Below are 12,895 nucleotides of genomic sequence, written 5' to 3'. Positions count from 1 at the left end.
CCCTGGATTGCATGGGGCGGGTTCAGTGATTGCACGTCCACAAGCATGACCTTACACTTTGTGGGTGCAAAGTGCATACCAAAGGACGGGATGACTTTGGTCAGTTCATCCAAGAATACTTGAGCCTTCTCCGCCTCTTCGAACATGAGAACGATGTCGTTTGCATATTCCAGATCGACAAGGTTTTCTTCACAGGCTATTTTAACACCGGGGTTTTGAAGACCCTCCAGCATTCGTTTTATTATTTCATCGATCACGAAGTTAAAAATGAATGGAGAGAGTTGGAATCCCTGACGGACACCGCTTTTGGAGAGCTCTTCGTATACTCTCACACGTCCGGAAGTTCGAGGAACGTATTATGTTTACAAACTTCCGGGGCATTACTTGGCGGGCGGGCGTCCCAAGAAGAATAGGCCGATCAACCGAGTCAAATGCACCTCGGAAATCCAGGAATACTAGAACCGTGGGTCGCTTATACGTAGGGCGTTGTTCTAGCACCTGACGAAATGTGAAGATTTGGTCAACGCAACCCCTAATTCTGGTTTTCTTATAAGGCACTGAATAGAAGATCGCTTGTTGTGCATCAGATCGAATCTGTTTGGTTTGGTTTAGTGTGGGCAAGGTTCCTGGGATACCTTGTGATCGTCACATTAATGGCCTAGGCCCGCACATCGATAGGCGTGCACAGGCACATTTCGCCAGCTCGTATGCTCCTCAGGGTCCACTGAACGGGTGCAGTCCAGTTCGGTTTGACAACCGCAAACAGTATACACATGTACGGCATTTCGGTTCACCGTATTGCTGGCCATAGGGGGTACAGAAGAACTTTTACAACAGAAGAAAGAGAAAGAGGAGAAAAGACAGTAGCAGGTTAATGAATAAGAACAAGGGGATAGGTATATTTTACCCACTGATTGCAGATAACACACGCATCCAATGGCTTCTTACTATTTTTTCATGCTTCGTTGATATGTTGTCTGCCTTGTGAGCCTGGCTCAGCAAACAACAGACGATGAATCGTGTAGCCTATGGAACAAATTGCTAAACCAGTGTAGTTATTACGGCCGAATCATCAGGACAGGAGGATAACTTGTCGTCAGAAATAAATGGCGGAAGGAAAACGCCGTTAGCTCGATGTTTCGATGATACGTGTGCAATGATCCAGTTCCATGGATGGTCTTCAAAGCACAGCGGACAAGATTCACGATGATAAATCGATACTAGACGTGCACTGGCGCGTTGAATACCCAGCTTTTTTCGGCAGGCTGATGTGTCACTTTGACTACCAAGGTGCCCAGGTTGAGGGTAGGCAGAACGAGCTCTATCAATTCAGGATTTCTTCATCAGTGTTGTCATCCGACGTGATGCAACTACCCAAGTAAGTAAATCCGTGGTTTGTTTGATGTCGTAACCAGCATTGGTGGTGCGTTCTCCCGCACTTTATACTTTGAACGTTCAAGGCGTATAACAAAATACATGGAAACCCTACATTGATTATTCGGTGAATTTATTTTACTTGGATGCATTCAGAACCCAGTGGCACGATGTCCACTGCGTACTACAAGTTTTCAAGGCCTCACTCTCGGAGAATCTCCGCGCCGAGGGAAGAAGACTGCGAACGTTTCTTTGATAATTCATCCAGTTATGAAGTTGAAGAGGAAAGGACAGCATTGTTGGACAGTCATTCTTGTGGTTAACTCAGGATACTACTCTCCATTTAGTCTCACGTGCCTACCAGTGTTGGAATGACCAGAATAGTTGGGAAACCTTTGAAACAGAGACACTGCCGTAGAGCAGTGCAGACTGTACATCTAAGAAGACAAACGTTGGCCCTCTAAATGTGTGGCGGTGTTCGTCGAGTTGTTGTAAGGTAAATATGTGATCGATGCATTCGCGACCTAACGAATGTGCCTCTCACGAGTGATAATAACTCTGTGTATGATAACACATGTGTGCAACTTAGAGTCGACGGTGAATAAACGAAACGCCGATGACTCTCGTGTTTAGACCTGAAAACTTTCTGAATTCAGGAAAAACCATAGCCATCTTTTCTTTCTAGGGCACTTCCCTTGTCCTCATAATTATCTGCACAACTTTTCACAGACTGTGAACTGGTTTTTCTTCTCTAAGCTTAAACAGTGCAGGGGTAGGACAGTCAGAACCGGATGAGATATTATGCTTTAAAAGTCTTGTTTCGTTTTTGGACCTGGTTTTCTGTTGGCATCAAACACTTCACTCCCATGTGTGAAGCTGCTGGTGCGCCGATCGTCAGGCTGGGCACTTTAGGCCAGATTTTTCGAAGCGGGTGGCGGGACTAAGGTGGATTGTGGGATATAAGCGCTCTGTACTGGCTTTGTAATCGCTTTACTGATCTTCAGATGACGTGGCCAACTAATGCGAAACAGTTGAAGAGGATTTAGACTATTTGTGACAGCCATTTCCTCGGCGCTTTTCTGAATTTCTGCAGCTACCGTTTCTCTCAGTGAGTCTTGAATCTGCGAGTTGGGTGTCGTTTCAGAAGTCTCACTGGATCACAGTTTCAATCCACTGGCACATTCCACTCTCCCCAATGGGGCGTACGGATAGCTACGAGTTCCAATGTGAATTGAGTTACAGCCTCATTTTTTGGGTGCAAATAGTCTGGTGATGAATGTATAACGTTTCGGATGTCAAACTGATTGGCGGGTTTGTTTCGCGTTCCAAAAGGTTTAGAAAGCTGCTGTTGGCAGACACCGAATAAACAAAACGCATATCAGTGCGGTAACTTTCACTCCCAGCCGCTGAAAACAAACCGCGATTGAAGCACGAAACGAGGCATGATCTGACCATGTAGATGCCCCAAAAGGAGCAACAGTCTTGAACACAAGATCACCATCTATAACTCATTGATTGTTCATCAAGGTGAGTGCTCGATTCCTTAGGCTTCAGAGGGTAACGTAATGCTCACATTCATGTTGAAAACTGGTCTTTGCCGCAGCTAAATTATAATGATCAGAACTCATTGTTCCGTCATCAAGGTGAGTGCTCGATTCCTTAGGCTTCAGAGGGTAACGTAATGCTCACATTCATGTTGAAAACTGGTCTTTGCCGCAGCTAAATTATAATGATCAGGCGATCATGGCCGAACAGGTGGACTTTTAAAATACCAGCCTGGGGGTTGAGTTGAAATCTCCCTGGAGTTTCAGGGACGGTTGATGGTTCTTAATAAGGATGAAACAGCTGCACATTACTTCTCGGCTAATCGGCACAAACGGGTTCAACTAAGAGGAGGAAATCTCTATTGACAGTTTTCAACTCTTTCCACGCTGCCAAAAATGAATGGCAATCCGTGCATCGTAGTAGCAAACAACCAACATTGTTATTTCTTTCACCGAAACGGTCCCAAAGATTGTCAACCATTCCCAAAGAAATATATTCAAATCTTCCACCAGTATAGTGGCATCTGCGCACTCGGCCATCCGGAAAACTTTCGAAACTTCTCCATTAAAAGCGTCTTTTGCAAAGTCACTCTTGCAGTCCACTGAAACGAATGCAGAGATGGCGAACAGATTTTGGGTGTACGATCACTGGTTGCGAAGTCAGACAGACCCCGCCAGTCTGACTGCACATGGTCGGTTGATCACAGAAATTCAGTCAACCAGAACGTCTTCAGCTCCCGTACACAGCACAACACTCACACATCGAGACAGTGGGAGCAACTTCTAGATCACCTGACACTCAGAGAGTAAACGGTGAATAAAGACGTGGTTTGAACCATTTTCAGGTTCGTCAACCTGGTGAGGTGGCTTGTGGCAACCACTATAGTGTCGACCATAGAAGACCAAACCCAGCTCTTCCAACCAATACAAACTGATTTCACTTCTTCGACAGCTCGATTGGCACTGATCCAATTCCCTCACAAGCCACAGGCAATCGAATTAGAATGCCTATTTTGCCTTACTGAATACTCCAGAAAATCTTTCGAAGCTCTGTATTTTACTTGATTAATTCCATCATCATCATCATCATCATCATCGTCATCATCATCATCATCGTCATCATCATCATCATCGTCATCATCATCATCATCGTCATCATCATCATCATCGTCATCATCATCATCATCGTCATCATCATCATCATCGTCATCATCATCATCATCGTCATCATCATCATCAAAGACAGCAATATCAGTGTTGGGACTGATGCTTCGCTGCCGTACAACCATAAGGTTCGTCCTGTTGTAACTGAGCTCGGACGTGGCAGAAACTGCAGCTGAGTGTGATGCAGAGTGACCAAAACGGTCAGTCCCAGAGCTGAGACCTGCGAAGAAAGTATTCACAGTTGGGTGGGAGGGGGTGAAAGACGGAAAATGTGATAGTGTAAAAAGGGAGGTGTCAGCGTTAACATGTTTTCGCTTAACCGCCCTGCTGTATGCAGCAAGTAGGGCGACCCGGTTGATGGCATCACGCGACGGCCAATGTGGCGTGAGTGTTTTGTTAGTTGTAAGTGTCTTGTTTGTACGAGAGCTTGGATACTGCCAGGGCGCCCACACCTAGACAGGGGGTCCTCAACCAAGCTTTTGGCTCAAAAGCCCAAACCCAAGGCAGCGGTGCTGCACTGGGAATGCAAGCACGTTACCATTTTTACGGAACACGTCTATATACCTGTTCCAACCCCCAACCTGGAGGGCCAGGATACTATTCGTCAGACCTCTACCCATGAACCTACCTGGTATGAGAGACACTGTGAGTGTCGCGCTGACAACCCCCGGTATAATTCAGTGGGTCACCGAGGTACACAAGCCGGCGCACCACGGTAAGATCCAGTCTCTTCATGACGGTCATTCGTCCGACGACGAATACATCATTTGAACGCTGAATAGATTCTTTGGTGGTGGTTTAACGGTGGGTGCTACTGAGGAGGCATGCGAGTAGTATGTTTCCTCGTAAATCAGCTTCGCGTCTCTTGAAAAAGGAGATCTACTACGAAATTTGTGGTTTCGCTTTGTAGCACTTGCTCGCATTTGAGTAACAGTCAATGAATATTCTGGGAAGTTCAGGAAGACGCGTTCAAGGAGAAGATAGATACTCAGTTTTGTAAACAAGATGCATATGAGAGCTTTGCTCCCCTGTCCAATAGTCTGCAACTGTTTAGTTGGTGTTTCTCTAATGAACAACTCCGCAGCAAAGGCCTCCTCTTTTTCCGTTTTATTTTTTAAGCAGAAGCTAGGAATCGATGCTGAAATTAAGGAGCCACAAGCCTAATGTTTTGTGGAGGCTTCGAGCCGATAAAATTAGGATTCTAGCCGCTAATTGCAAGCTGTAGATAGGAGCAGTTGCCGAGTACAATGAATTACTCCTCCTAAATTTTCTTCTGAAGACCAGGTAACTTCTGTTGGTTGTTCTAGCAGATGCCAACAATTTGATGGGACACTAAAATAGTCTTACACTAGCGTTATTGATTAATCAAGAGTCTTGTGGGCAGTGCAACCATTGTTGACGGCATGTCCAACTTACATGGAAAGTTCACCCGTTCTTTCTTCCAAATCCTCTATCTGACTTATCCGGTGATCGAGTTCGGCCATTGCCGCTTCTCTGCTGGCTAACATCTGACGCAAAGAGGACTCCCTTTCTAAGCTGGCATCCAACTGTGCTTGGAGATCCCTGGGAAAAATGAAGAAACAGGGTTTAAGATCAAAGAAGCATGCCAAGAGATCTCTTTGTAATCTTGGCTTTAAATCTGAAATGTTTCTTAACACACCTAAATTCTTGTAAGTTACATGAAAGTGTTTGAAATTCTGTACACCAGTCCGAACTGAAAAGTTCATCTGTTTTAAATCAATTGGAAAATGTTTAGGACCGACTGGGAAGCCATCTTTTCAGAGAGGTTTGGTAAACAATCGATGGATTTATTGCTGGGCACCGTTTCGCTTTTGACACGAAAGCTTCGTCAGGCCAAGTGAGTAAGTAAGTAGGTTGATTGGGTTTTAAGGCAGTCAGGGAACCAATCCGTGAGATTTCTTATGACTAGCCGACTTGATCAGTGCTGGGTATTCAGTCTGATGTTCTTATTTGTTGGTTAGTGGGGATGACTAAGATTTACGATGGGGGGGGGATTCGTCTTTATGATGAACCCGGATTTTTTCGTCCTTGCTTCTTCAGTCTAGGACACCTTAATGGAAATTCCTCTTGGGGTCGTTCACAGATTTCGTTCACCTGTGTTCGTCCAAGGGTGCTGGGGCAATTGGTTTAGGGATGGAAGTGGGGTGGTAAATTGGAACTAATTCTAGTTGGATTTTGTACTTTTAGACCCACCCAGTTTCAGGATATCAACATTTTCTGAATCTATCCTATGCCCAGTGTCTAGAGCATGCCCTGCCATTGGCGAATCTTTGACTAACTCCTGGTATTCCTCTGCGTTTCTCAGTGGTCTGTTAACATTTGGTATTTCCTGGGAGAGACTTTGGAATGTGGCCAAAAGCGGTCACTCCTGCTGATCGATCACTGCGATCACTGCTGATAGCTTTAAATGTGAACAACTCTGAATAAGTAAATAATACTGTCTGGCTATAAACTGTGAGACGCTGACAATCTGGTATACATCACCAATAGAGAAAACGACATTTTTCCACCGCTGGAGTTAGTACTTTTGAACCAAACGCCTGGTTAATAACAGAGAAAATTTTCAACATTCCCTACTATTGGCCCAAACGTAGAATCAAAAGTAATTACTGCAAAGCGAGTCACGTATGCAAGACGTTTCCATTCTCTAAAATGAAACAAAACAGTGTCCCTTATCCTCACTTTCTCTTTGTTCGTGTAGGTTGTTTTCTAGACTGCAAACAAACCCCAGCTCCGGTCATGAGCTGTCCGGTGATTTTATCGAAATTGTGGCCAGTAGTACGAAGAATTCATGGTAAAACTGCTAAAATTTCAAACGGCGTGCATCACTTGGAACATTTGGACGTTTAAACCAGTTTTCCTTTTTGAGCTGACAGCTAGTTGAATCACGAATAGCACCTGAAGTCAAACGTGAAAGCTGTTGAAAGTGACTTAATGGTAGTTGTCCAATTTGTAGAGTGCGGATGCCATGTATCCCTCCCATTCACTCATTTCACTTAAGTGTTCTTTTTATCCACTGGTGTGAACCTTCATTTGCTTCTTGACAGACACGGTTGCACTCATGGTGCTGTTGCGCTGAACGTACGCATTCATTAATACCCGCCTTCTTGCGATGGCCTGTCCGACATCAGATGTCTTTCCCAGTTGGTTGAACGCTAGTAGGTTCACAAACTGAGAGTAGAACATGAAGCGGAACGATCAACCCTCATACTGCATCGAGTACACGGATAAAGTTCGCAGCCCAAATGAAGTACCTTCCAACGGCATGGCTATTTCCAACCTTGTTCTATATTTTTCATTCCACTCACCACCCCAGAATAGTCACTGCGGTTTTTAAATCTGTTCTCTTTGGCATATTTCAAACAAAACACACTTTTTCAGCTGGCAACATATTATATAGCCAAAGCTCGGTATAGAACTGGTAGTTCGAGCTCAAATTCTTTCTGAAGCTGGGTGACCATCCAGCTTTTACGTCTCACACCTCTGTGGAAATCACCAGGTTAGACGGACTGATATTTTTCGGTCAACCTGTCTGTTGAAAGAGAAAATTTTGATCATTAGACATCGATGACACGGGATTATACACTTTGACATTTTTTTAATTAACTCAAGGTCATCCCTGGACCCCATTACACGACATCATAACAGTTTTACAGTCAGAAAACAGCGGTATAGTCATGAAAACTCTCACACGCAAAACAGTGGCTCTCAGTTTTGACACAAGATGTTAACCACACAGTCTAATATTCTGCAGAAAAACGAATTATCCATGCTCATTGTGCAAAGTCCAGTTGGTAGCCGACCTGATCACAGTCAAACGCAGATGATACCTTCAAGATGGTTTCAAACATGGCATACACTATAGCCAAGTTCCACCTCAAGGTGCGAAATATATCATAAACGGATGATAGCTGGTGGCAACAGTGGAACATCACCTCCTCATACGCCATACGTAATTAGTGACTTAGTAACTTATTCCGGATGGGAAAAAGTGCGTTCCGACCTGTTGGTCCATTTGCAAACGAACAGCTTGACCCCTGAAAGTGCACTTGTGCTATTCTTTGAAGACGAAAGAGCTCTTTCGCATAAAAATGACTGTGTTGTGGGAACAGGAGTAGTTCATTAACAGAGTGACCTACCTTATGGTCATCAGAAAAGCCGCCTGTCGATATCCTAGTGGCCGATCTTCAGCTTTATATGATGGCCCGGAGTCGGACGAATTCGAACCACGCTTCAACGAACCACAGTAGTCGGATGTCCTCACCCCATCCATTTCCGCGTTTTCTGTATTGAAAAAGAGCTCATTTTTCTAGGTAAGTATTCTTATTAAGCATTAAATAAAACCAGCCGACGCGAAGAAAATTGGGAGTGGAAAATATGGATAAATGAGTGAACTAACCTCATTTGCATACCAGTTTAATTTTAAAGGGAGAATCACTTGGAACCCAGCCGAATCTGTTGTTTATGAATTTTTAAGCAACCGAATGTGCTATACCAGGTCCCTCATTTATCAGTTAGTACGACATTCGATAAACGGACGAATGAGATTAACTGGATGTTTTATACTTTGTTGTAGACGATGCACCAAATTTCCCGACAAATATCTTTCAGACAGTCTGTTCTGTTCAGTCTTCAGCATGCGTTCTTTGTCACTCATGAATTATGGTGCTGTCACAATGAAAGCCAAGTTCAGACGTAACACACTACTCATAAGTTTGCTGAAAATTATTCGGCAGCTCGAAGACATCATAAACGAGAGATTCAGCTGGGTTTCAGGTGAGTCTCCCGCAAAACGAAATAAGTGTACAAATACAAGTTCAGTTTACACACAGAGCACCTTACGCTACCACAGCTGCCTTTCTTTCGGCGGATCGGCTTTTTGTCGAACAGTGCGTGACACACTAGCTTAGTTAGTCAACCAGGACCACAAGTTGGTTAACTGTGAAACGGTTTGGCAGACATCTGAGCTAACAAGCGTGCAGTCAACGAATGAACCTCGGAAACTCAAAAGTATTTTTATGTAGCGTGATTTACAAGGAAATACCAGTTCACATTGTTCATTTGGAACCTGAATGAGAAATTATTGAGTCAAACAAAACTGTTAGGCCCGTCCAACTAAGGAAAACCCGAAGAACTTGCGTGAGAGTAAAGTAGCTTCCCTTTGTCTTTGAACTAGATTATTTAATCTGAGTTACCAGTGCAGTGCATCACAAACGAAGATCTCTCCTAAAAATCAACAATCACTTCAAGAGCAATAGGCGTTCTTTTTCTACTTGATTTTGAGTGCCCTGTTTCCGGCGACGAGAACTGAGATATAACGATATACAGAGTATTTTTATAAACGAAATGCTCTGGAAGTTCCATAGGTTGCAGTATTGCTCAGTGCGTTTACTGGCTAACCCTCTGTCCACTAGATACAGAGATGACCCCGGAATTCCACTGCAGTGTTAACTCGAAATGGCTAGTTAGTGTTCGGTAAAGCCAAGTTGATCAAAGAATACCGACACATTTGTGTAGAAAAGACACTAATAAGAGCTAGTAGCTTGCCCAAACTTGAAAACTATACCTCGTGGGCCCACTACACTCTTTTACAATTATTTTAGTATTGTGGTTGGAGAGTTAAAAGCAGAATACCGTCATCTTTCTGCCTTTTTTATTCGAACATACAAACGGTTGTGTAACTTGATGATCAAATCGCCCCGTCACCGCAACGAATTCATTGTTTTAACCTACTTGTAATGTCGTAGAAACAAAATCAAGTGATGTTTTTTTCTTCAGAAATAGCTTACCTGAACGCTCAGTCTTGTCATACATCTCTGTAAAATCATTTCCAAGATATTTCGGTTCATGACCGGAAATTCCAGCTGCTGCTACTGCTGAGTCTTCTTCGGATTGGTGGGATAAATGATCGTTTGTATGCGAATCCACTTTACCCGCGGGGGAGCGAGATCGTCCACGTTCACCGGTACGTGAATTTGCAGCAGGATAACGGGAGCTTATTGTGTAGCCCCTTAATTTGTCTGGAATCGGACTGGTTGTTGAAACTAGGAGAGTTTGTGGTTTGCTGTCCCAGATATCATCTTTATCAGTCACCAAGGATGACTCAGATAAAAGCTCTGAGTTAACCATTTGACCACTAGTGTCGCTTGGTGAATCCGGTTCTGCCTGAGATGTTGGACTGGTTTTTACTGGGGAATCCATGGGGCTTACGGGCGTCGTCGGCCTGGATGGGGATACGTTTGAGCCGCCAAACTGGAACATGTTTGTAATCCGCCATGGTTTCATGGGAGAATTGAACTGAATATCATTCACATCGTAGGAGACCGCACCAGAAATTCGCTATTGAAAAATTATGGAATAGGCGGGTATAAAATTATTGACAAAGAATAGACAAGTTGGCTTGGCCAAGATTTCAGATGATATGTGAGCTTACCAGTCTGACTTTCTACCATTCCTTTTTAAGCCGCTACTAACGGTGGACTAACGCAAATTTTCCGTGTATGTTAATTTACACTGTAAATAATGTTGTCTGCGTTTGAAAAGATTATACGCCCGTGCGTTCTGCAGTTACTTAACGACACAGATGTAACCATGCCTTATTTCTCTGTTTGCTGCTACCAATTCACTAATGAACGTCAGCTAACATTTTGTAGGTTTTTCAAGGTTGAGGTCAGAGCATAGTTGAGCTGTGGAATGCTCCTCTTCCCAGACTAATCCGCTTATAAAGAATATCTGCAATTCGCCAGTCAACTATGATGGGTACTGGAAACGAGTAATTATCAATAATAAAGGGCGAAAAAATCCTTGGAAAGTCCTCCAACTTACTGGCTTGTCTTAATGTCTAATTGGTTTAATAATGTTTGATTTGACCTATCATCGAAAACATCACAGTGTATTCTACTGAAGGGCTTCTCAATTCCTCTAAATAGTAGTCAGTATTTTCTTCATGCTCAAAGGAATCATGCCAACCCACACTATTGATCTTGGTTGTACAAGTACTTGCTACATTTCTGAAATTAAACTTCACAGCATGAGTGCTGTTTAAATGATCATAAATCCTAACGGGTCTACATTGCAGGAACTACAACAACAAGGGTGCTGTCACATTAAATGGTATGCGAAGTGCAGTTGAAGTGGAGCTTTACTGCATTTGGTACACTGTGACAGATTGTTTAATGGAGAGTTCGTTCTGTGAGCAAAGCCAGTGTATGCCAGAAAGCACGAAAATAATGCTTCATCCAGTGCTCATCTCAAGAAACTCCAGAGTATCGCTACTCCGCGACCCCCCCCCCCCCCCCCATAGTGGCTTGGCTTGAACAGTGAATCGTGATGAGTTTGTATAAGAGCAGGTTCAATGCTCGCCCTACGACCACATCCTAGATCTCGGTCGGTGGACACACTCACCCTGTTGCATACGTCCCCAACCTTATAAATTTCGATGATAGTAGACTATCAGAATTCCCTACTAATCCGATCTTCCAGGTATGTTGTACCTTTGTTTCTCAAGTTTCATCCACAATAGGCGGGGTGTTTTGTCGCTAAAGCAGAGTTACTTGGGAGACGCAAGACAGGGGGTTTCAATGTAGGTCCGATGTTTTTGAACAAATTACATAACCGCGACTTGTCAAGGCGACTGATGAGTCTCAAAAGTGGCAGTACACCTGTCTACGTGAACGGAACGTGAGTGCGTACTCAGTCACTGAAAAGTCAGTCAGAATTATAACAAGCAGTTTCTTATCAAAAATGAGTTGATAAGCTAAATGAGCTTGATGTCATTGCATTATTCAAACACAGTGATTAGATGTAAACGGGTTAGATTTCCCGAGTAGAAGTTGCCGCTATCGTAGCAGCTCATCAACTCATTTGTTCTGCACCAGCTCTTGGATGAAGCGTGTTTGTGCCCAATGCTTCATACGCGTAGCCGGTGCAATGGAATGATTCTATGCACATGCTCCAGCGAAATATTTCAGCTTCACGCTAATGATCAATTCATTTCCTTGTAAGGCACTCAGCTAAATACGCTCATTTGCAAACAAATTTGGTTTTGCGAAAGACTCGCCTGGAACTCCAACTGAATCCTCAACCAAATAAAGCCCTCAAGCAGACTGCGTTGGTCTGAAATCGAAGTCTGCTTTAACTAAGTAATATAACTAAAAACCGATCCGATTTTACTGATGCCGTGTTTGAAAACATTGTTGATATGCCGAAGGGGGGTGGGTCGGACTACTCATATCGTCGAAAGTAGCATATCGACTAGCACTCTTCCTTCTAAATAAATTAACCTAGAATTGAATTCAGTTACAGATAAGAAGTACTGACTATGCCTCTAATGTCTTCTGCTGCTTGTTAATACCGTCTTTGGGTTAACATAGCCTCTGATACACGTAAGTTTTCATTCTCATCCGATTGCATTTGGGACATTCAGTTTGTGTTGAAACTGGCAAATGGAACAAAAGAGGATGCACAAATTCGGTCGCCGTCACAGAATGAATTGGTCAAGAATCTCACCCCATTCTCGCTAATTTTTGCGTGAATCACTCAACGGATGTAGACCATTTTTTGGAAGTTAGGGGCAGAAACAGAGCTCGGCTTCTATCCACCGGTGTGTGGTGGAGCATGCTTGGTCGGAGTACGGCCGCCAGATCTTTGTTGGTCGAGCCTGGGTTCAATCAGTTACGCTACTTATGGTAAGCCTTATCATTTAGTCTAACAGTCGTTTCGATTGGAGCATACAGGTTGTGTGTGGTACCGATATCATCATCATCATCATCATCATCATCATCATCATCATC

General features: G+C 43.6%; 1 protein-coding gene across 1 annotated transcript in view; it reads right to left on the bottom strand.

The window, feature by feature from the left end:
• The window catches only part of T265_01081 (hypothetical protein), a gene marked incomplete at both ends in the record, with an annotated part of 137,052 nt that overhangs the window by 87,600 nt on the left and 36,557 nt on the right, over positions 1–12,895 (bottom strand). Inside the window, 5 exons of the mRNA XM_009165024.1 lie at positions 80–290; positions 3,980–4,295; positions 5,499–5,645; positions 8,243–8,412; positions 9,837–10,442. Coding sequence (XP_009163288.1) covers positions 80–290; positions 3,980–4,295; positions 5,499–5,645; positions 8,243–8,412; positions 9,837–10,442 — 1,450 coding nt within the window. The remainder of the gene's footprint in view (positions 1–79; positions 291–3,979; positions 4,296–5,498; positions 5,646–8,242; positions 8,413–9,836; positions 10,443–12,895) is intronic.

This window comes from Opisthorchis viverrini (genome assembly GCF_000715545.1).
Source record: "Opisthorchis viverrini unplaced genomic scaffold opera_v5_11, whole genome shotgun sequence".
Lineage (NCBI taxonomy): Eukaryota > Metazoa > Platyhelminthes > Trematoda > Opisthorchiida > Opisthorchiidae > Opisthorchis > Opisthorchis viverrini.
Note: the sequence above shows the minus strand (reverse complement) of the source record. Positions and strands in the feature narration are given on the sequence as shown.